The 24,114-nt window shown below is 42.6% G+C and overlaps 2 protein-coding genes across 7 annotated transcripts; both read left to right on the plus strand.

Moving 5' to 3' along the window:
- The first annotated feature begins 2,371 nt into the window (after window positions 1-2,371).
- On the plus strand, window positions 2,372-10,560 carry LOC141955996 (uncharacterized). The gene is made up of 2 exons (XM_074895807.1): window positions 2,372-2,499; window positions 10,427-10,560. The coding sequence occupies exons 1-2, from the start codon at window positions 2,461-2,463 to the stop codon at window positions 10,520-10,522; spliced, it is 135 nt and encodes a 44-aa protein (XP_074751908.1). The 5' UTR covers window positions 2,372-2,460; the 3' UTR covers window positions 10,523-10,560.
- A 277-nt stretch (window positions 10,561-10,837) lies between these two features.
- On the plus strand, window positions 10,838-16,588 carry PTP4A1 (protein tyrosine phosphatase 4A1). 6 transcript variants are annotated; one of them, XM_074895800.1, is made up of 5 exons: window positions 10,838-10,977; window positions 12,519-12,611; window positions 12,988-13,118; window positions 14,744-14,818; window positions 15,177-16,588. In XM_074895800.1, exons 1-5 carry the CDS (start codon window positions 10,873-10,875, stop codon window positions 15,292-15,294), a joined length of 522 nt encoding a protein of 173 aa, XP_074751901.1. In that variant the 5' UTR covers window positions 10,838-10,872; the 3' UTR covers window positions 15,295-16,588. The 6 variants fall into 6 exon arrangements, with proteins under 6 accessions (XP_074751901.1, XP_074751902.1, XP_074751904.1 ...); XM_074895801.1 differs by having other exon boundaries at window positions 13,027-13,118; XM_074895802.1 differs by having other exon boundaries at window positions 10,873-10,903; window positions 12,517-12,611.
- The last annotated feature ends 7,526 nt before the right edge of the window (window positions 16,589-24,114 follow it).

A 24,114-nucleotide genomic window follows, 5' to 3' on the forward strand; every position in this document is an offset into this window, starting at 1 on the left:
TACTTTCTGCCTCTTCAATCCACTGTTTCATCAGTTCACTAGTAGGCATTTTGTAACTATCTACTTGTCTCTGCTATAATTATCTTTGACTCTGTCTTGTTATATGAAATAGTAGACTACTTTATTGTAGCCTACTTCTCTCTAACACTCCAAGTACCTCTTTTCATCTCAGAGCGTAAAACACAGGAACTGCATCGTATGTGCCAACCAGTACAACATAATTAATCACAACTAGGGGGTCCAGATAGAGGCTATCATAATGAGTATTAAATAGTTAAAATTACAGAGGCCAGGCATTCTTTCCTCAAAAGAAAACAAACCACGTGTTTTTAGATGAAAAGCTTTCTGAGCTAAATCCTTTCTTCTTAGGGTACATAATTTCAAAGAAACAGCCAGTAATTTATTTCCAGTGTAAACTACTGTTGCACAGTACTGAAAGGATGCTGCAGCAGGAAGTAATTTGATCCTAAAAGCCTGATCAGTTTAATGTGCAATGCAACAGTAAACAAAAGCTTGCATTGTTGGAGAAAAAAACCAAAACCTCAAAATCCAGAATGGATTAAAGCAGGTAAAGAGCTGTTTAATCTGTTTTAGAACTCTATCCAGAGCAAATACCTCAAGCTTTAATGACGAGAAGCTGTGTTGACTTTTTTCACTTTTTACCCCAAAACCTTCCTAACATTGTAACCGTCAACAAATAAATATTCCAAGCAACCATTAGCCTTGGCATCAACTTATTTTACAGGATTCTGAGCACACTTTCAAGAAGTTTTACATGAAGAAGCTGAAACAGCTGCATGTTCACCAGATGCGTGCCCTGAGTCAGTCTTTAAATAACTATGGCCCAGATGTAAATAAATGCAGCCCAAAAAAGCTGAGTATATTATCCTAGCAGAGACATGGCTCCTTGTCAGAAATTAGCTTATACCCACCTGAAACCAGGTGGAGTGAATGGTAATACAGACATGTTCTGGATAACACATCTCTCACATGTCAGTTATCACGAAAACCTCCCCTGTACAAACCATGGTTTCTGCAGGTTATATAAAACCAGAAAATTTGGGCAAAACCACAAACCAGCCATGCCTTTGTACAAGCCAATACAAACTTCTGAGGTTCAGAATTGAGCCGTTTATTTTTTAGATCAAAAGCAACTTCCGCAGACTCTTGTCATCTGTATAGCAACAATAAAACAACAGGCGGAAGAAAGGCGTAACTAGTTAAATATCGCTAGAACAGAGCCAGGCTGGCCGAAGCTAAAAATAGCCTGGTACCGCACACAGCCTGCGCGGCCCCACAGGCAGGTGCTGTCCGGGCTGAGGCTGCCCGGTGGGGAGCGGCTCCCGCGGCCCGTCAGCCGGGCTCGGCAGTGCCAGCCCAGGCGCCCCGCGCCGCCCCGTCTCCCCAGGAGCTGTCCGCCTGCCACTGCCACCCGCGCCCCGGGAGACCGCCCTTCCTAGGAGCGAGCCAGCGAGCGCACAAGGCTGCGAGAGTCCATATTGCTTCCCACACCGCTTCTGGCCTGCGGGGCTGAGCTCCGTCTGTAAAACCAGAAATCGTCATTTTTATCTCGGTTTAAAAGCAGACAGTAATCTGCGGACAAAACGCGATAAGAGCTTCCTATCAGCATTAAACTCGCAAAAGAGGTTCTGCAGCCCGAGAGTGCAGGAGCTTAGGGATTAACACGCCGCCGCGGCTCCACCGCCGGCCAACTCCGCACGCCGCTTCTGGCGCCGGAGGGCCGCAATACGCCACCCGGCGCCCTCACAGGGAACGGCCCCCCCGCGCTGCCCTCGCCGCCTTCCCCTCGGCCCCGCCGGGCGCCGTGCCCTCAGGCACCCCCCGCCCCGGGGCAGCGGCCGCCCGCAGCCGGCTGCGGGCACCAGCCGGGCCCCCCCGCACCAGCGGCGCGGGGAAGTCTCGAACTCGCAGCCGCCGGTAACGGCCGGCGCGGGGTGGGGCTGGCGCGCGGGGCGGTGGCGGGGGCGGCCCCGGCCCGGCCCCTGGAGGCGATCCCCGCGCGTCCCGCTCTGCCCCCGCCGCGCCCCGCCCCGGCCGCGCCACCGCCCGCTCCATTCACTAACCGGTTCTCGCCGGCTGCCTCCGCCTCTCGCCCCCCGCCCCCGCCCGGCCCGCCGGCGCCACGCCCCCCGGCGGCCCCGCTCCCGCCCCGGGCGCGCCGGCGGCGCCTCTGATTGGGCGGGCGCGACGCTCGTCGCTGACGTGACCGGGCGGAGGGCGGGTCCCGGGGCGCTTGTGCGGGAGGCGGCGCCGAGTGTCCCTCCTGGTGCAGCCGCGTCCGCTCCGCGCAGCCCGCAGAGCCGCCCGCTGCCGCAGCTGTATGGTCCATCCCCGCTCCGCCGCCGAACCCCCTCCGGCAGCTCCGCGGCCTCCAGCGCCTCCGCCTCCTCCTGGTTCTGCTCCTCCTGCCCCCGGCGGTGGCGCCCGCACCCCGGCTGTATGATCAGGCTACAGTCTTCAATGAGTAACCATATTCCTGTGAGTGCCGCCCGCGCCCCCCGCCCTGCCCGCCTTCCCCGGCCCCTCGCCCTGCCGGGCTTTGCGCCCCGCCGCCCGCCCGCCCGTGCCCGGCTCCCGCGCCCCTGCTCCCTCCGCTCGCCCCCACCCCCCTTCCCCCCGCCCTGGGCTCCTCCATGTTGTCTCTTTGTTCCGTCGTCCCGGCCACGCCGGCTCCGGGCGGCCTCTCGTGGTGCTGGGCTGCGGCCCCTCTCGGGCGGGCCGAGGGAGAGCCGAGCCAGCCCGGCTGCGGCATGGCTCGGCCTCCCCCCGCCCGCGGCGCCGCTCTCCCCCCGCTCCCGCCTGCCGGTGCCCCTCGCCCCTCCTCTGCCGGGAGAGGAGGAGGGGGCGACCTCTCCGCGGCTCTCGAGCCCCCTGGCCCGGGCACAAAGCCGCTTTGTGAGCCCGGCTGCCGCCGACCCCGCCCGACGCCCCGGCCCGGCCTCTCCCCGCCGCGGTCTGTCTGGCGGCGCCTGCCGGGCCGGGGCGGGCGGCTGTTGGGAGGGGCAGCGCCCCTGCAGCCGGGGCTCCCGCGCCCCTGCGCCCCTGCGCCGTGCCCGGCCGGCGGCGCGGAGGCGGCGGGGCCCGGGAGCCCTCTGCCGGGGGGAGGCCGGGGCCGGGCGGCGGCTCCGGGGCACAAGATGGCTCCGCGTCGGGAGCCTGGTGGAAGCGTGATGCGAACCCGTGACCGCCGCCGCTGGGGCGACGGCCCGGCCCGCGGGGCGGTGTCACGGCCCGGGGCAGCGTCTCCTCGCCGGGAGAGACGCGCAGGCCGGGCGGCTGGCGCGGCGCTGGGGGCGGCCGCCGAAGCCCGGGGCTTTCCCGGGCAAGCCGGGGCTTGCCCGTGGGCGCCCAGCCGGCCGGGTGGTGCGGCGGGCAGCGCGGGGGCGCCGGGCCGGGCGGCGGCGCTGGCGGCTGTGCCTGGCTGGCGCGGCCGGCTCTCGCCCCCCGCCGCGGCCCCACGTGCGCGGCCGCCGCCGGGGCGAGGGCGGCCGGGCGGCCGCTTTGTCTCCGGCGTGCTGGGGCGGGGGGTCAGACCCGGCTGCGAGTGAGGACGTGAATCCCTTCCATGATGAGCTTAATGTATCAGAGGTGTGGGGGGTGCCTGAACTCGCGTGTGCAGCCGGCCCTGTTCCGGCTGGGCCTTCACAAGGCTCCTCGGCCGGAGAAGAGCCCGCAGGGGAGTCACTGAAGTGCATGGTTCTGTAACAGTCTGTCGTTGACCCCCTGAAGCTCACGAATGCGGTCACATACCTTAATTTTGACCGAACCTGCTTTTAAGACCTTGCCATCTGGCTTTTCAAGGCAGGCATTTCCTTTTGGAGGTGGATCACAGTTCCGCATCAGAAGTTTTTGCTTTCCTCATACGCTTGCTTTTTTGGGAAGGATGGTTTGGGTTTGTTTTGTGGTTTTTTTTGTTTTGTTTTTTTTTTTTATTCCCATACTAATATCAGTGTCTGTGCTGCCTAACACCTCTGACCAGAGCACGGTGTGTACTTTAAACACAAACAATGCAAGGCTTGCTGGTGGCAATATGCCCTTCAAAAGTAGGGAAGCAAGAAAGACAAAGCATTATCAAAATCAGGTAATCTGTGGTAATAGAAGTAGAGTTAGTGGTGGTTATGTGTAGGTCTGGTAGTCGGCTACACACGTTGCTGATATTGTGAGCTGACGAACGCACGGTCTTTGTGGCATGAGGGTCCCATGATTCTGGTGTTTCTAACTGCTGCTGGAGACAACTTTCCAATATGTCTACCTGCATCTGCGGAGTCTTTCCAAAGCCATGACTCAGAAGTATGAACCCTGTCTCCTTGTAATCTCATAAAACTGTCAAATCAAAAACCATGAAGATGACACTTAAATGTCAGCTCTTATTATTCCATTGATGGAACAGAAAAGGGTTTTGAAATTTTCTTACAGGAACAAAATCGTTTCAGGGGGAGAACGTAGAATAGGCAATACAGAAATTTCATAGCCATGGGAGGAAATGTGAGTGAGAAAGCAAAATGAGTGACAGATATAGCAGGAGCCATGGGAGAAGGATGTCATTGTCTTACTGAAACTAAATGTGTCAGTAAGGCAGGAAATAAATAGAATTTAGCCTTATCTAATAACTTCGGTCTTGTGAAACCTTCCTGTTCTAACAGAATACATGCCACGTAAGAATGCTGGATCTGTCCGTGTGTAGGCTGACTGTAGGTGATCACTTCTTAAAGATGAACCGGAACACCCAGATCAGGGTGATCAGGGTATTACTGAATTCTAAACTCGTAGCAGATTATCACCTTATTAAACAAATGAAAACTCGCTATATCAGATTTACGTACAAGAGGTACTCTGTGTTAAACGTAAGTCCATAATTCCTTACAGCTTGCTTCAGATGCAGCTTCTACTTTGGCACCCATACCGTTATTAGAGTTAATAAAATAGAGGAATAACTGTCTTTGCATGTATATGGTAAATTTCTCATGTTATTGTTTAAAACATAATGGAATATTTTTTGAGTGGGATTACAGGTTTTACGTAGTTTGCTATTGAAGTGACAGTGTTAAGTCACTTTCAGACTCTGTGCTTTCAGAAACTCGTGAGGATGCATTAACCAAGGGGATGGCATGGTTTTTGTGATGTTTTCTACCTGCTATCTGTTAAGGCTTCTTTGTTTTTTTTCATGGTCCAAGCAGACCTGGGAACAGAGTCACATGACTTCAGTTTCATCATGTCTGGAAGTTGCGTTGACTTGTTACACAGAAAGTTTTGAGACTTTTATTTTTCTTCCTCCTAAACTTCGTATTTGAACCACAAAGAAACATCCTTCCTTCACGGAGTATGTCGTAACAAATTTCTGGTAAAACTTTTCAATCTCCCACCTGTGATGAGTGTATTTTCTTAGGCCATGGGTCAATTTCTCTAGTCCAAAATGGGTAGCATTATTACTGTGGATATCATAATACAGGCATTCATGTGCCCAGTGGATAGGAGGGGCATCTTGTCAACAATACCTGATGGTGTGCCTCCTCTACCTTGCATAATGGTTCTGCAGTTTGTACCCCTTACCCTCCCACTCCTCCTTGTCTGCCATAGCAGTTGCTACTTAGGCCTTGAGCAGTAAAAGAAAGTCAGGGGTATTTGTCCCTCCCTCCTTCAGTAACTTTTTGTTGGGTAGCACATTAGAACAAGGAACTTTACTTGCAGGTGTTCTCCAATTGTAATGAAGTGGAGTTAATTTTAATTTTCTAGTTCTGATGCTGTGTAGGTGAGTGTGTGGCAGGTCTTGACTTCAGAGAATGTGGTACCACAATAATTGATTCTGGGTGTAAACGTTTCTGGTCTATGCGCAGGTGGATTGAGCAACTGTGAACCATCTTGCACATTTTCTGAAGGTAGAGTGAAGTGTCGTGTAACTGTGTAAACAAGAGCTTTTGTTTGCATGCTTCTGAAGATGCTTCTGAGATGTGAACAAGGATGTCAGAAGCCTGGGATAACCTTAACACCTCTCTTCTTTTCACGTATATTGGTAACAATCTAATAGATTACTTTCATAAGCAGTTTTTGCCGGACACAAGTCATGGTTTCAAACCCAGAATTAACATACATGTGAATCTGCTTGTCAGTGGAGACAGATACTTTATCTTCCTGTCCCAAAAAAGGGCATGAATTAAAGCTTTTCTCTTCGAGATGTATTTCACTTGAATAAATTCTCTAGCTTCCCCTAGAATGAATGATAGTAGATGGAACAATTATAATTAACATGACTTTATCCCATATTGGACAGGATACCACGTCGTCCAGGCATATTAATCTTGGTTTTGTTTTCCAAGTTTATTTTGGTGGATCTAACGGTCTAAATGTTGTTTGTCTCTCTGTTGCTGATAGAAACAACTGCTTCTGTTTCCAAAACCCTTCAATTTTAATTTTCCTCAAGGAAAGCTGTCATGTAAATTGAAAAGAATATGCTGGATTACCCAACTTGATGGTACAAACAATGAGTTAGTGTCATTCTGTTGAACTTATGCATACAATACTATGCATTTGAGTTTCACTTACACAGCCTTATGCTTTCATACACTATCTTGACTTTTTTGATAGCTTACCTACAAAGTTAACTGTCTGAGACAATATAGTTATTTTCAAGGTGTATTTCCAAGCCTCTCAAAAGTTGCTCATGTCGCTTGAATTCCTTCTAAGTCTGAGGTGGTTTTAATTACAACAACATTATTTTTATAGCTGATTTATCTTCCAGGTCTTTTTGCTGAAGTTGGATGAAGCCTTGTACTCTGGCTTAATGACATAGTGCAAACAGCATGCCAATGCACTTGTCTTTAATTTGCATTTGACTCTGGGAACAGAACTAAACTAGGTTGGCAAAGCTGTCTTAGGAAAGTACAGTGTGTTGCTGCCTTAAGGAGTTGGTCTGCGTGTGGAGCTTTCTGGTTAGCAATGGTGAGAAGTGATGGCGTTCACATCAAAGGAAAATGCGAGCTTTGCTCCTTTATAATGTGGCAGCAGTAGTTGCCAAGGCAAACAGTGAGACCCAAATACATGCTTGGTTAGGTCCTTAGTTGTGTGAATTAGTAAGGTGCTGATGTGTCTAATTGCTAACTGTTAAGTCAGTATTAACAACATGAATTCATTTGTAGGGGTTAATTACACAGAACTCAAAGTTAACATTGCATAATGTACTTGCTTCAACTTTTATATAAGAATTTGAACTGTGCACCCAGTTTCTAGATGTGATTTAACAATCCGCATTAAAAATTTATTACTTGGCTAATGCTTTGCTGCCTACCTTCTTCCTCCTTGCCCTCGTGATGAGTTAGTCTGATATACTGAGTACTCCTAGTTTGTACTAAGGGCAGCCGGCCTACAAGGCTGGATGAAGCCTCATTACTTCTTGCTTCCTACCTGCCCCTGGTACGGGGTCATGTTAACTGTTTCCAATTACTCTATGTGCTTTTCTCCCCCAAAATCTCCATGTTGTGGATTGAAAGGTATTCTCTTTAGTGACCCCATTCTGTCTTCTCAAGCTCACTTGCCTGCCTTTCTGTCTCTGACAGCCTCGACTCCATCTTCCTCTACTAGTGGAAAGGACTGGCTATGATTCTTTAGCAGTCTTAAGAAGAGATAAACATGAGATATGCCAGTGCATGTGAAGTGGCACAAGACCTTGTGCAGCTGTATCTGCTTAAAGCTGTCCTGTCCCTTTTTGCTGTTCTGCTTCTTAAATTAATGGAAAGTGACTTTAAATAAGCCAGCTTTAGTTCTTTTTTTCAATTGCTATTTTAGATGTTCCTAGGTCTGGTCGTAGGAATCTTTAATGCACACCTACCTTCCTTTGCTAGGGCATGGCTGCTTGTGTGACAACTCTTATGAGTTCTTCCGAGTCTGAATTCTCCTAGTTCCTGTTACTGTGTTGGCCTTTGGCTTCAGAGGATCCTTCTTACTCCTTTCTCCTGCCTATTATATTTACAGTTCTTGCTGTCCCTCAGGTTATCACAGAGGAAAAACTGAAATAGCTTTTTCTGCAAATAACTGGCAAACTTAACCCTACAGTCTTTACAGAAGTGGTGATAGTAGTGTCTCTGGAGTGGCCGCAAAGTGCATGTGAAATTATTAGTTTCTTTCTGCTAACTTTTCTCATATCTGTTGGCGGTTTTAGGGTGTTGTTTTTTGTAAGCCATGCCTGTGATTAAGGTGCATCCTTAAAACTTCTTACCAGGAAGCTGCCTGAAAACATGAAAAGAATGGAGGTGTTTGGTCTTCTTTTTCTAAAAGACCTCTGCAACATTGTGTGGTGCAGCTCTACCCATCTGCTACAGTCCAATCTCATAATGATTTCTATCATCTATGTTGCCACTAGTGTTACTGAACTTCCTCTTCTCTGGATGTAGGAATGAAGCAAAGCCACATCTACAACATAAAACATTCTTTCAGTTTTTAAAATTGTAGTTCACATTAAGAACTCCTGAACTGCTGAGATATAGATGACCTTTAAAGGTTCCTTCCAACCCAAACTATTCTGTGATTCTATACCTCTTTGAAAACTCAACAATTATTAGTCTGTTGATCTGTGTGACACGTGCCTAATACTGGTACTTGTTAGACAGACTCACTGTAGTCTTATGTTATATGGTTTAGTGCCTGCAGTGGAGTCTTGGTCTGACTCCAAATCTTAGATGGCAGTTAGTGACCATGACTTATTTTCACATAGCTTTTTCTTCCTGCCCTTTGGTAAAATGTATTAAGACATTGGCTATTATCAGGACTTACTATACAGTTGTCTTTAGGACCTGATCTTTTGAATTTGCTTTCTTATTGGTTGGAAAGCTTTTCAGCACAGGCTGCTGCTTTCAGGGCCCTTTGAATGGGAAGGTTTGAGTGTAGGGCACTGAAATTCTCATGTACACTTGCCCTGTTTATATATGTGGATGGATGCATGGAGCTGGTTAGTAGTTTAAAAAAACTCTGAACATTGCTACAATGAAGTTGCATCTTTTACATGCTAGAAACTAGATCTATGAAGGTGAAGAACTGATATTACTGTGTCTCAGCTGGGGGAAAAAGGAGTAAGTTTTTGATGGCAATTCTGTTACACTGCATGCTCAGCTAATCTATTTCCACAGTTTCTTGGGCAGTATTTTATTTGGGTTAGAAATACATGGATTCCTTCCAGTGTTTGGAGTTGACTGGCCAAGATAAGTAATTTTTTTGGTCCTAAATAGTTGTAGGCTCAATGATGTTTCTCTCTAGTACCTAAGTATATTTAGTGGGCATTTGGTTCAGCTTGCATTTATATTTTGGGAAACAAAACTTCCCTTCTGTTCCCTAGGTAGGTATTGTCAGCAGCACTGGTACTGTGGTGGGCACAAAACTATAATTCCTCTGTTGTAAGGTTTCACAGTGCATAAAAACATGTATTCTTGGTTCATTTGCATTGCAACATCTGCAAATGAATATGTGACTCAAGCAGTTCATCAGCTATCTACTTTCGTCTTGCACTTATTTTTGCAAGTAAACTTCGCCATAGCAAAATATCACACCGCTGTTGAATAAATTTGCCTGTGTCTTTATCTGGACTATTGCCACTGTCTTGGCATATTAATGGAGTCATGGTATAAAAAGGCACTTACAGGCAGATGAAGGTTGTAGTGTGTCTTCAGCCTTCAGTATATGAAATGTGCCTTAGAAATCTGTCTGCCTTGAAAGTCTCAAAATATGTTCAAGAACTTGCATTGTTTTCTTAGACCACAGAGACTTTGCATTTGCTTTCAAGGCCTTGTATTTGAGGCGGGTGGATTTAGATACTTTGCTTGTAAGCATCATTAATTGGCATACAGAACAGCCAGTAGAAAAAATAAGTAAGTCTTTAGTCTTTAAGACGAGTGATTCTGCAGCTATATAGAGACTGATAGTTTTGTTTGAACACAAGAAATTGTTGTCTGCTCAGCTTGAATATTTAAGGAATCTCATCCTTGCCTTCATGGGATGACTAAAGGTCAGTGTAACTTTACGTGTTGTGATGTCTCTCAGTTCGGAATGGAAAATACAGTTTTGTGTGTATCCCAGAAAATTTTCCATTTATATAAATACTAGGGTTCTTAAAACCTAGTCTCTTGTTCCTATGTTTAGCACATTCGTGTTGGTATTTTAATACATGTCAGGTTTTGATGTTGAAAAAACTATATGGAAACTCTGTATTAAGTAAATATATTTATTTTCAAGTAAACCTTACTAAGAAAGGTAACAGCATTCCTATGCAAACTTATTTCTTGCATTAAAAAAAAATACACCTTGTGAAACTGCTTAGTTGCTCTGTTTTTATTTTTTCATTTTATAATGCTTGGTGTCTTCAAAATAACATGGTTTCACCTGTGCTCATTATGCTTTCTTTTTTTGTCCCCTTTCTTTACAGCAGTTCTGTGGTGTTCTTGGTCACACATTTATGGAGTTTCTGAAGGGCAGTGGAGACTACTGCCAGGCACAGCACGACCTCTATGCAGACAAGTGAACTGTAGAAATTCATTACTACTCCACCAAGAAGCCCCCCTAAGAGTGGTTGACCAGGATAAGTAGTATTGAATTGAAATTGGCAGAGCATTTAACAACAGAATTCAGACCTGGATGGGGTAAACCTCAGTGCACTGCCTTTCTTTTGCCTCAGTATTACTGGATTGAAGAATTGCTGCTTCTTGTTAGGAGGTTCATTTCATTTCCCATTGTTCCCAACTTCATACTTCCAAGCACTGAGAATTTCACGTGGAGTATAGTGAAGTAGACTTCAGTTTCTCTACATCACTTCTAATATAGAATTTTTTTTGAATCCTTTCATAATCTTGTTGCATGTTTAACTAAATCAATATGGCCCGAATGAACCGCCCAGCTCCTGTGGAAATCACCTACAAGAACATGAGATTCCTAATCACACACAATCCAACCAATGCAACCTTAAACAAATTTATAGAGGTAAGGCCAGGACAGAATTCTTACTGATGTTGTTTTTTTTAATGCCTGAACAGCATGCTATATTAACAGTTTCCTTCTCTATTAGTTGGTAACAGCTGTGGAAGCTATATGAAGAGATACTAAGATTGTTTGTATATTGATTTTTTTTTTTTTTAATTTTTTTTTAAATACTGATGCCATGCTTCAAGGATCTAAGGACAAATCTGTTAATAGATACTTTGGCCTTCACAAACACATACTTCTGAAAGTGAAGCAAAGACATAATTATACTGTCTTGTATGTACATTGTACATTAAGTACATTGATTAGGTCTCAAAACAGGCATTATCTGGTAGTTATGTGTAGAACAATACAAAGATCTGCTATTGGTAGGAACTCACATTTCAATTAATCTAAAGTGGTGTAACATTTCCTTGCATCTATTGCACAGTGAGTTAAAAGAGTAATTTGCTATACCTTGTGGATCAGAACCTTAGGAAGAAATAACAGGACTGCAATAAGCTTTCCCTGTCTATCTCCCTTCAGTATTAGCAGATCATGGTTCTAGTGTAGCTTAAGAGAATCCTCTGAGTGTCATAGTGTCTATCTGAGTGAAATTCATGATGGTAGGCTTGCTCTGCATCCAGAGTTGCTGAAGCTACTTTAAGTGTTTTGGTACTTACTGGAATTGTTTACTGACTTAAAGCTAGGTGACTTGGCATATATTGCTAGTATGTTAATTTATCATCTGAACCTTGCATCTAGCTTGTTGGAGCTAGGTTCCTCCAAAGTTATCTCCCAATAAGGTCTGAGTTTGTAATGCAGTCCCTCATTAGCAAGATTTTAGGTATATTACACCTCTGTTCTGCATTCAATGTGGGATCATTTACAAGAACATAGATAATATTTGCTTGCCTTCTTACTCTCACAGCTAGATAAAGTATGCTTAGGCTATGCTTAAATCATTAGTATGACAGTTACAGTATGAATGATGGGTTGTTGCAGAGAGAATGAAGAGTGATTGCTTTTTTTCTTAATGAGGGTAATGGTAAGTTAAATTTTGTTATTCTCTAGTTATGATGACTCAGGAACTGTAATCATTTATTGTCCTGTGCTCATAATTCTTAAGAGTAAGATATGTTGCAAAACCTGTTTTGTTAAGCAGGAGAGAAGGGGGAGATCTGAACCTCAACCAGAATGCTTTTAGTGAAGTATCTAGCCTTGTAAACCAGGAAATTTCCTGTTCATTTAAAAGGAATGATCTTTTGGAAGTGGACTACTTATTTCATCAATATTTATCTGGATCTGATTTTAAAAGAAAGCAAGCTTGATCCAGCATAACAAAACTTAATCTTAAGTTTCCAGAAGAGCTTAAAGGTGTCTGGCATTAGCACGCAGGCTTTCAGTTATTTCGGCTTCATGTTCTTCACAGTATGGCAAGCATTTGTGTGAGTTTACTTACAGAAAATTTTGGAATGAATTAATTAGCTAACCTATTGAGAAAGTTAAAAGGTAAGTTAAGTCAGTTCACTCTTAAAGCAGCTGTTTTCTTCAATTCCTAGGAACTTAAGAAATATGGTGTTACCACAGTGGTAAGAGTGTGTGAAGCTACTTACGACACTGCTCCGGTGGAAAAAGAAGGCATTCAGGTTTTGGTAAGTAGTGTAGGAAGCAGAGTTTAAAACCCTTGCCCCCCACCCCCAATACAAAGTTCTTTTGATGCCATCTTATTAACTCCAAGTGTATTCCAATAGCTGATGGATGCAAAAGCTGTACAGACATCCTCCCTTGTCAGGAAAAAAAGTCCAGTTTTGAGCAAAATCATTTGCTTACTGAAAACTGACTGAAAGGAATATATTCCTACTATTGCTATAGCTATACTATTAGAAAAACACAAGCTTGGGTGGTTCCATTAGCTGTCAGCTCTTTTGTTCATTGTGTCCCCTCCTTTTTTGTTGAGCTTGTTTGCTCAGCATACAAGCATAAAGAGTTCTATCTTTATGTATTTATGTATGTCATGCTGTATTCTAGGATTGGCCCTTTGATGACGGTGCTCCACCATCCAACCAGATTGTTGATGATTGGCTAAACCTCCTTAAAGTTAAATTTCGTGAAGAGCCTGGTTGTTGTATTGCTGTACACTGTGTTGCTGGTCTTGGGAGGTGGGTAAAGTTTTAAAGATATGTTGAATTGCCATCTCTGATCAGACTTCTTAAAATCTAGTACAGAAATCGATTCTGAAGCAAATGTAAAATATTCCCATATCCAGTATTGGAATGACCTCATGCTTAAAAGTAGTTCAGATGGCAGGAAACTTTTAAGTATAGGATTTAAAGGCCTTCTAGTCAACAGATGATGCTATTATCACAACTTTCACACAAAAACTACCGAATGAAGTAAGCAAGTAGCTTCTTGTACCAAGCATATTGATGCGTGTCTCTGATATTTTTTGTCTTGTGATGTCTTTTTTTAATGGATTTGATTTTCAGTGGCTCACGTGTAAGTTTCCTCTTCATCCCCATTTCAGAAGAATTGCCAGACTCCTTGTACCAAGGGTATTATAACTGAGCCACGAACAGGTGGAATGTTCTGGCATATCAAGACCAACTTTCATTTGGTGGATAGAAAGTGTTCTCTAAAGTCCCAAAGCTCTGTTTCTGTCTCACTTCTGACACTGAGCCTCAAAATTTTTATGGATAATGCTAAATGTTCTTCTCTTAACCCTGTTCCCTCTGTGTGGTGCCACTATCTTAAGTGCAATTCCAACAGTTCTGAGGACATAATGGTTTTGCTGCTATTGTTCCAGACTACCTGGTAACTAGATCTGTTCAAAAAGCAGTTGCCATATTCTAGCCATGGATTTCAGTATGTCCAACATAAAATGGAGGTTTGTGGTTTTGTTGTGCATAAGCCTGGTTTATCCATTGTTAGCATTATGGCTTCACACTTAACAAAGTTGACTATGGCGATGAATACTACTGAAACAAGTCCTCTTCATCTGCTTACGATGATATCTGTTGTTTTTTTGTCAAAACTGGGGAGTTAACTAGTTGAAAAGAAGATCCTAGCTTTTTATCATGTATTTTTTTAAATCCCTGAACATGCAAAACCTCTTATGCTTGCTACTAGATGCAAAAGTCTGCTGCTGGTGTGTGGCATAGGGGTTTATATCAATGTGGGTTTTTTGAGCCATAGATTGATGATGTGTTTGATTTTGATTTGTGTCAAGCTTTGTTAACTGAAAACTATTTTCTTAGATGAAGAGTGCTGTGGCAAGCAAGGAAATCCTTGGGGGTGTACAGCAGCTTGTGCATTGCATCTGTTCCTAAAACTTCTGACAGTAGTTCTAGGAATTGTCAGTTCTTATTGAACTTGACCCTTCTGATTTCTGCTTTGGGGTCCTGACTGCTTCTAAGGATGCTTGTTTGTGGGAATAGAAACTCATATGCAACTCTTCCCCAGAATCAATTGGCTTTGAAACAAATGGGTAAAGATTACTTGCATTTTATTCCTGCTGTTCTCTTATACCTAAAGTCAAATGAACAAAGTGAAGCAAATTAACAAACCAGAGTTTAATTTAAACCCCTTTCTTAATGAGGATGGGTAGCTCAGAACCAGATGGTATAATGGTGCAGTTAATGTAGAAATGCCTTCTGCCAGTCTTTTTTGCTTCCCCAGGGAAGAAACATCAGATACACAGAAGGACAGAGGAGAGAACAGGGGAAAGTAAACTTTTCTAAGTATGCACTGGCAAATGCTAAACTGAATATATTTCTGTTTTTACCAGAGCTCCGGTCTTAGTTGCTCTGGCACTGATAGAATGTGGAATGAAGTATGAAGATGCAGTGCAGTTCATAAGACAGTAAGTATGAAGCTAACATCTGTTTCCAAGATGTAATGTGTTGATATATCCTTGGGCACTAAAGGAAATTCTGAATGCAGTTCTTGTCTTGTTCTTTTATTTTTGTAAGATACTTAGAACATCTGTCTAAAATGCTGTGTACACCTTTGAGAATGTGGTCCAATTAGGTATTTGTGAAAGGAAGCTACCACCCTCTTTCCTGGCACTTAACCTTTAATTATCATTATTTTGGTTACAGTCTTGACTTAATGGTGGATTTTTTTTTTAGTGACCTGAAAATATTTTTCTCTAGTTGGTGATATTATTTCACTGGGCAGCAGATTAATGTTCTGTTTAAAATATTTTTTCCTCCATCTAGGAAGCGGCGTGGAGCTTTCAACAGCAAGCAGCTTCTGTACTTGGAGAAATACCGCCCTAAGATGCGTCTGCGCTTTAAAGACTCCAATGGTCACCGAAATAATTGTTGTATTCAGTAAAGCTTAACAGCCTATTATACTTCTTTGGGAATAAAGGATGGAAACTAGAATTAAGCAGACTGCATGCCAAAGACATCAGTCTGATATTTTTTTAGTAGCGAAGGAAGCTTCCTTATGAGTATTTAATAGGCTAAAAGCTTAGTAGAAATGCAACTTCTATGTTTAGATAAATATCCATCTGTTTGGAGACCCAGTAAATGTTTTTGCTGTACCCTTTCTGAACTGTATCCTTGTTCATTAATTACCAGTTCAAATATCCTTTAATCATGCCATTGAGTCTTACCCGCCTAGTTTCAACTACTAAAAATTGGGGTACTAAAATAAATCAATCTGTAGAGAGATTAGGTGCCAAAATACCCAGCATACCGGCTACATGTCTTTCCTTATAAATGAGCATAGCTCTGATGTGAGAACTACCAGCTTATCTGGACCTTATTATCTTCTTTTCTACAGTCATTTCAATATCGAAGAACATGGCCTCTAAGGTAGTCTTGCCTGCTCACTGTATGTTTTGTCTCCCACAGTCGCAATAGAATTATCAGGATTTGCACAGTCTGTCTTTTTAATACTATGAATTACAGCAACTTTTTACCCCAGCATCTGTACTTTTTCTGTTATCCGAACCTCTCCATTTTACAAGTCATTACTCTCGGGTTACTCATGTAGAAAATCTTTTAAATTGTACAGAAGCACACAAGTCTTTAATGTCTCCAGACAAAAAGCCTTACAGTAAAATTAATGTTGGCACTTCATGTGCAACTCAGCAGAGGGCCTGAAAAGGTTGGGAGGGGCTATTTAATATTTCTAGTAAAATGTTGCCTTTGTCTTGTGCAGGAAGTATAGAATATGCCCTTTACTTTAGTAAATATTTTTTTAAAACGTAGAAATGCTTTGTTATTGTAGCTAAAATTCTTAATCAGAAAATTTCTGAAAAGATCTTGTAGTTTCTTTTACTGTACCTGAAAGTTGTTTACCAACTATTGCTTTGTTGAAAGTGTGATATTTTTTCTTTTGTTTTTCCTCTTTGAGTTTCTGCTATGACTTGGGCAGACCTCTGTAATATTTTGTATGCCTTTCAAGCTGCGTAACTTAATATTTGGATACTTGATAATTTGTTTTATTATGTAATTGATAAAATGGTGATGTGTATTAATGTTAGTTCAACCATATATTTATACTGTCTTGGGAATGTGTGGTTATAGTTCTGTGGGAGAAATAATTTTGCCAGTGTTCACCAGCTTGTAAAATCTAGTGCGAGAGCTTAAACATCTAAATAAATACTGAAATGCACTTACGAAGTTTGCTGAAATGCTCATGACTTTCACTTATTTTTGTGTACTTTGTCAGCAGTCTTGAGGTGCCTAAATTCAGAATCTATCCAGGCATCTGTTTTCCTTTTTTAAATCTGGGCCTGAATGTCCCCTTTGCTGTAATGTTTGCTGTTTGTTTTACTCATAAATAAATGTGGACAAAAATTAATAGTAGAAAGTACGGTATTTCTTTATGTAGCTTACTTGGCACTTCCCCAGTACTAAAACAGGTTACTTGCTTAGTGTTCTTGAAACTGTTTTTGCAGTAAATGCAGAAGAGTACACTCATCTGTAAAACCTTGAGAACACTTGTTTTAGTAGCATTTAGAGGTTAATTACACAGTAGTATGATAGAATGTTTCATTGTCAAGACTGAAGCTATGTCCAAAAAGAAGATATCCCAAAAATTATGTGAGCTAAGACCTGTGTGTGTTTGAGTTTTCAGAGTGGTGACCAGAAATCATGATAACTGGAGTGTGCTCTTAGTAGCCAGCTGAAGTGCTGTTTTTACTGGTGATCATAAGCTCAGGCCCATGTGTGTTTAAAACTAACCTATAGTTAAACATGTCTTTCTAAACGGGGGAGATGGGATGCTATGTACGACATCAGAAGTCTTACTGAAGCTTAAGGATTGGTTTCAGACAGGTTGATTATCTAGACGAGGGGGTTGAGTGCACCCCCAGTCAGTTTGCAGATGACACCAAGTTGGGTGGGAGTGTTGATCTGCTCGAGGGCAGGGAGGCTCTGCAGAGAGACCTGGACAGGCTGGAGCCATGGGCTGAGGCCAACTGGAGGAGTTTCCATAAGGCCAAATGCCGGGGGCTGCCCTTGGGCCACAACAACCCCCAGCAGCGCTACAGGCTTGGGGAGGAGTGGCTGGAGAGCTGCCAGTCAGAGAGGGACCTGGGGGGTGATTGACAGCCGGCTGAACAGGAGCCAGCAGTGTGCCCAGGTGGCCAAGAAGGCCAATGGCATCCTGGCTTGTGTCAGCAATAGCGTGGCCAGCAGGGACAGGGAAGGGATCTGACCCCTGTCCTCGGCACTGCTGAGGCTGCACCTCAATTCCTGTGTCCAATTTTGGGCCCCTCACCACGAAAAGGACATTGAATGACTCGAGCATGTCCAGAGAAGGGCAACGAAGCTGGTGCAGGGTCTGGAGCACAGGTCATACGAGGAGTGGCTGAGGGAACTGGGGGTGTTTAGTCTGGAGAAGAGGAGGCTGAGGGGAGACCTCATCGCCCTCTACAGCTCCCTGAAAGGAGGTTGCAGAGAGCTGGGGGTGAGTCTCTAACCAAGTAACAAGTAATAGGACAAGAGGTAATTGCCTCAAGTTGCACCAGGAAAGATTAAGACTGGATATTAAGAAGCATTTCTTTACAGAACAGGTTGTTAGGTGTTGGAATGGGCTGCCCAGGGCAGTGGTGGAGTCCCCATTTCCTGGAAGTGTTTGAGTTGGGTTGACATAGCACTGAGGGATATGGTGTAGTTGAGAATGGTCAGTGTTAGGTTAATGGTTGGACTAGGTGATCTTCAAGGTCTTTTCCAACCTAGATGGTTCTGTGATTCTGAGGTATAGTCTCATTATAAAGATTGCTTTGAAATTCTGTGTGGTTTAATAATGCCTGAAACAATATAGTTTATCTTAGTCTGTACAGTAGTAAAATAAATTTAACTAGTTCAGCTTTCCTTTGGAAGTTAAACTTGGTTTAAATGGTATTTTGGTTAAAGGAATACATCTTCATTTGGCTGAGGGAAAAAAGACCTTTTATTTTGGAATTACATCCACTCATCAATGTTTCTAATCTCAAGATGGACTAGACTTTAGGAACAAGTGCAAAGAGAAAACCTACAAAAATTCTGTAACTTGGCAGTACAGCAGGCTGATGTAAATACTGATTTAACACAAATGAGTACCCAAATAGAGTTAAAAATATTAAGTTGGTCACTCTTCTGTAAAACAACTACCAATAAAGCCTGTGAATTTTTTACTTATTTAAAATTATTAGTGCAATTTCTATACATCAAATTTTGCTGTGTCTCCACAGGATTTACATGGGCAAGGAGGGGTATTTTTAGGTTAAGAGCTTTGACTTGCTGGTGATGGGACGTGGTCCTTTGAACTCTTTATACTTGAGACTTGGGCTCGACTTTAATTGATTTTAGTAAACAGAGACTTCTAAAGAGGAAAAACTTGCACAATGGGTGTGTGACTGTTTAAAGCAAAGATCAAGACTACTTCTGAACAGTTTCCACATTCAGACATGAATCGCTAAGGAACAGGAAATGTCTCTTCTTTTTGCTAACAACTTATGTAGGTTTTAGGGACTAAAATGTTGACCATACTCAAAATGTGAACATAAGATAGCAGATAGAAGTACATAAAGCAAGTTAAACTTCTGTGTAATTTATATGAACTTACAAATAAAGGGAAGAAAAGCTTAAATAGAGCTACTATATCTTCACTTAAGACTAAAGCCTGGTGTGGAAGACAGGCTCTACTGTTACATCTAATTCTAGATGCTTAGAATGACTATTTAACTGTTCTGTCCTTTTTTCAAGAGTTATGTTGTGGCAGTACTTAATTACATGGTAGCACATTCTTGTCATCTACTAGTCTTATGTTTTGTGCTGTGGACCTAATGGCTTGGGTAAGTATGGTTTGTAAACGGTGGTAGTATTTATAGGATTCTTAGCATATAGCAGAAGTTAAATATTTATGGAAAATAGGGGAAGAGGGAGACCATGATTTTGCAGTTGTTGCATTACAAACCTTATACGTTCTTTTGTTCTGTCATGTAATTCCTAAATAATGCTGAGGAAAGGTAGTCAAACAAGATCTTCTGTTACTGCGTATCTAAAATCAGGTATAAAGTTAAATGTGATTTTCTTGAATCTGCTTCTCAGAAGTGCTGAGCAGTAAGTTTCAACTGAAGTCTGTAAATAGTCTGTACTTAAATATATTTGAAATTATGTAGTACTACATACATAGTTCTGAACAGTCCTGAAGCATTTCAGACTGAGTACTCGAAACTAGTTAATACTTCTGATTGTTAATCATCCTGGTCTTCAGTTCTCTGTGCATAAAATTCCGTTCATTCTAGTCCTCACATAAGGAAAGCAGTTGTGGAGATAAGCAGTAATTTCTGAAGTAATCATCAGACCCATCTGTATTATTACAGAAGAAACAGTAGGAAAATACGTAATTCTGTATTGGGTACAAATTCTATGTCAGACTTAACATCTTCTCTGTCCATAAGAAAAGTAATAAAGCACTGCTCATTAATGTGAGCATCGTTCATCCTTAAGAGAGATGGGGGAGAAAATCTTGTGTAATTAGGTATTTGAGAGGGCCAGACTTAGGGTTTTGTAGATGATTTTACTAGTATAATTTTTAAGCTTCCCAGTACTTGACTGTGCAACATTAGTAACACTTTTTTCAATGCTTTTTAAAATATGCAACATAAATAGTTACTGAGAGGTAGTATTCAAAACAGTATTTTAGATTTGTTGGGATTTTACTGTATCATTAAGCAAGCATCTTCTGTATGGGGGAGGCTGTCAAACTGATCGTAGTAATCTATTTGGAACAATGTTATCTTTTTGTATTTGTGTAATCCCACTGTAATAAAAAGAATAGCTACACTTGCGAGTTGAATTCAAATCTTAAAATTAGGCTGAAATTTTGTGAGGTTTTTTAATAGCTGGGAGGGACTCATCTAAACAAATACAAACTTTTACATAGCGAGTAGAGGCTTCCCTTACATTCAGTGAAGGGGATTTTGCACTTTGCAGGCAACTAATCGTATGCTAGGAGAGATACCTAAAATAGGTTAGATGAAGAGCTCTCTGAAGGTGAGAGCATAGTCTGTAAAGGGAGCATGGGGCAGTAAATTAAGTTTGCAGTGTTGGTATCTACAGGTAGATTAAATAAATGTCATCTAACTTGTCTAAATTAAATAGTTCAAAGGATCAGTAAACTATAGTGTATTTCAACATGCTCTGTTCTTAGTGTGTAATAAATATTGACAATTACAACCTGATTTGATTTATTGGTACAAATTTATGCTACAGGTAACCACAGCAAGCCTTATTAGGCATTATTTTCCTCCTGATCGCCTGCATGAATGCTGTTAATTTTTTTAGATAGATACTGTTCTAATGGGTTCTGTCCTCAATGCATTGATAATTAATTATCTCAATAACAACACAAGTTACTTATCGGTGGAAAACATCTTTGTGAGGTAATAGTGGTTAAATAGTGGTCTGACAAGAAACGATAAGGACAGTGCTAGAAGATCAAGTTTCCTACTTCAATTTCTGATTCAAATGAGAACTCTTTCAAAGTGTAGCTGAAGAAAACCAGATACCACAGTGTTTAGCTACATGGGAATGCTCAACACAGAAATACTCAAATAGTGGAAGACACTCAGTCTCAATGCTACATGTAACCTGTATCAGTTTAACAAAATCTAAAGTATATGGAAAGGGTATTTTCTAGTGAACTAGAGTCTTAATTCCACTTTATTGGTAGAGTAACAGCACTAGCAGATCTTTATCCTTTATATAAATGTGCACATGGCAATACTCTGTCAGCAAATTTCACAGCAGTTTGTTCTGAAGAAGACAAAACTTGAATTACATTTGCGCTTTGGAGGAGAAATAATTGAAGACAATAAACTCTTCTTCTGAATCCATAGGACCATAGTTATGATAGTGATCTGAACAGGACAGTGCTGCTTCAGCATTGTCACACAATTCATTGGCGTGCACTAATAGGAAGCTACACATCTTAGTTTGCCTTCTTCAATTCCCTAGCAAATCTGTGCGTCATAGGGTAGGGCATGCAAACCCCGAACTTACCTTTACCATTTCAATTCAACTCTACAACTTTCAGTTCATCCTAATAAAAGCACATATAGACAATGGGGGCATAGCAGATCTGCAAAACCATAAAGGGGTTCCCTTATACTGCAAGTACAATTGTCCCTTTAAGCTTGATACGCGAAGTTTTCTACAGTAACACACCCCTGTCCCAGGGATGGGCTACCCTACTCTTCTCTCCACCATTTGGTATGGCAAGATACTTGCTTTTCCCTTCCTTCTAACAGGGAATTCCTTGTAAGATGCAATGGAGAATGGGTACCTGGCAGGAGCTACATAGCCTTGAAGCTCTCAAGGTGCTGCCTCAGATTGTCTCACATGGAATGATCTCTGCAGCATGTCTTTATCCAGTCAGGATTAATTTGGCTAATGGGTAGGCTTTTTTCCTAGGCAGACACTTGGTAGCTGTTTCCCAGTTTAATCAGTTGGACAATTTTATAATATCCAATCACTTTGTGTTGTTAAGGAGGCTATGCTCCTGATGGAGAGCATGCAAACTTCTCCACATAACCTGACGACCTTTCTTGCTTCTCCCGTTCTCAGGCTTCATTTGAACATCTGATCTCAGCTCTTTGCTGCATAAGGCTTGTTTTGTACTGTGAGAGTCTTGACCTCCCAAGTTCTTGACTTCCTTATTTTGTTCCTATTTTTCCTGTCCAGAAATTCTTGGTCTTTACTATTTCACTTGTCTACTTGTCCTCAAAACTCCCATCTGGACTTCCTTAATTAGTACCTAGTTTTCTTCACTGGAAAAACTTAAGAAGTACTTTTCAATGGCATTTGGTGTTTGCATTCCTGTCTCAATCGTCTTTCAGCAGCGCCAAGTATTTCTGCTATTTAAACTTGGGTCTCAGCAAGTTCTATTAAACAGCAAGCCCTTCCCCCTTGGAAGTGTAAAGGTAGAAAATTGGGAGGTTCTGGGCCAAGTCCAGGAAGAGAATTAGAACTATCATATATTCTTGGGCAGTAGGATGTTTTTGAAAGAAATCCCCTAACTGTCCCATTTAGAGACACAGAGTAATTTAGATTGGACAAAACATAGGTAATCTAGTCCAACCCCACGCTCAAAGCAGGGCTAACCTCACAATTAGATAAGGTTATTCAGGAGGCTATCTAATCAAATTTTGAATATTTGAATGGAGATAATTCAGTGTCTTTCAGACCTCTGTTCTAGGGTTTGACTGCCCTCCTAGTGAATATTCTTCCCTTGGTAGCTAGTCAGAATTTTTCTGGATGCAATTTGCCTGTTTCTCCCATTTTTTCCCCTATGATTCCCAAGAGCGTCTGTCTCTTCCTCTCTACATACTCCTGCTAGGTAGCTGAGACAGCAGTAAAATTCCCTCCTCAGCCTTATCGTAAAGGTGAAGAAACACAGATCTCCAAGTATGCCATATGATCCAAGCCTCTAATCATCTTGGTGACCCTCCACCAGGGTTCTCTCCAATTGGTCAATATTTGTCTTGTACTGGGGAGCTTAAAACGGGACACAGTGCTCCAGATATGGTCTATAATCACTTCCCTTCACCTGCTGCCTACTCTCTTTCTGATGCAATCTTACTACTCAATTTGTCCACCAGGTCCTTTCTGCAGAGCTGTTTTCTTGCCAATTGCCCCCAGCCTGTAGCAGTGCATGGTTTATTACATACCAGATGCAGGATAAATGACATCCGTTGCTCTCCCTTCATCCACTGAAGCAATTATTTCACCATATGCTATCAGACTGGTCAGACGTAGCTTGGCCTTGGTAAACCTGAGTTGGCTTGTACACAATCCCTTCTTTTTCATGTGCTTAGAAATGGCTTCCTGGAGGATTTTCTCCACAACGTTCCTGGGAAAGGAAGTGAGGCTGTTGGGTCTGTATTTCCCTGGATCCTCTTTCTTGTCTGTCTTGAAGGTATGCATGAAGTTTTCCTTCTTCCAGTCATCAGAAACCTCCCCAATCACCATGAACTTTCAAAAATGAGAGCAGTCTCACAACAACTTCAGCTAGCCTCCACAGTACCATTGTATGCATCCCAACTGGTCCAGTTAGCTTAAATGATCCTAAACTACATCTTTCTCTACTGTGCTTCTGTGTTGATTAAGAAGACAAAGGCTACAAAGTTTATGGAAATAATGTAGAATAAGAATACTTCACATGGAAACAATTTCAAAGAGCTTCATATTTTCTAGTTGGAAAAATTGGAAAATGTCAAAGTCTGAATTTGGAAAGAACTGACTCCTCACATTTAAGTTCAGAGGCAAGAGATGCTGCTCACTTCTCCCTGGTATCCAGTGATCGGACAGGTGGGAATGGTTCAAAGCTATGCCGGGGGAGTTTTAGACTGGACATTAGGAAGCATTTCTTTACGGAGAGGGTGGTCAAACACTGGAAGAGTCTTCCTAGAAAGCTGGTCAATGCCCCAAGCCTGTCAGTGTTTAATAGATATTTGGACAATGCCCATAATGACATGCTTTAGCTTTTGGTCAGTCCTGAAGTGGTCAGGCAGTTGGACTAGATGATCATTGTAGGTCCCTTCCAACTGAAATTTCTATTCTATTCTATTATTCTATTCTATTCTATTCTATTCTATTCTATTCTATTCTATTCTATTCTATTCTATTCCATTCCATTCCATTCCATTCCATT

Source organism: Athene noctua, chromosome 1 (genome assembly GCF_965140245.1).
Source record: "Athene noctua chromosome 1, bAthNoc1.hap1.1, whole genome shotgun sequence".
Classification (NCBI taxonomy): Eukaryota; Metazoa; Chordata; class Aves; order Strigiformes; family Strigidae; genus Athene; species Athene noctua.

What these genes read in the sequence shown, in the direction of transcription:
- LOC141955996 (XM_074895807.1), top strand. Translation starts at nt 2,461, where the DNA reads ATGATCAGGCTACAGTCTTCAATGAGTAACCATATTCCT. An exon ending in CAATGAGTAACCATATTCCT is followed by an intron (nt 2,500 to 10,426) that starts GTGAGTGCCGCC and finishes CTTTCTTTACAG; the next exon opens with CAGTTCTGTGGTGTTCTTGG.
- PTP4A1 (XM_074895800.1), top strand. Translation starts at nt 10,873, where the DNA reads ATGGCCCGAATGAACCGCCCAGCTCCTGTGGAAATCACCTACAAGAAC. An exon ending in CCTTAAACAAATTTATAGAG is followed by an intron (nt 10,978 to 12,518) that starts GTAAGGCCAGGA and finishes TTCAATTCCTAG; the next exon opens with GAACTTAAGAAATATGGTGT. An exon ending in GCAGTGCAGTTCATAAGACA is followed by an intron (nt 14,819 to 15,176) that starts GTAAGTATGAAG and finishes TCCTCCATCTAG; the next exon opens with GAAGCGGCGTGGAGCTTTCA.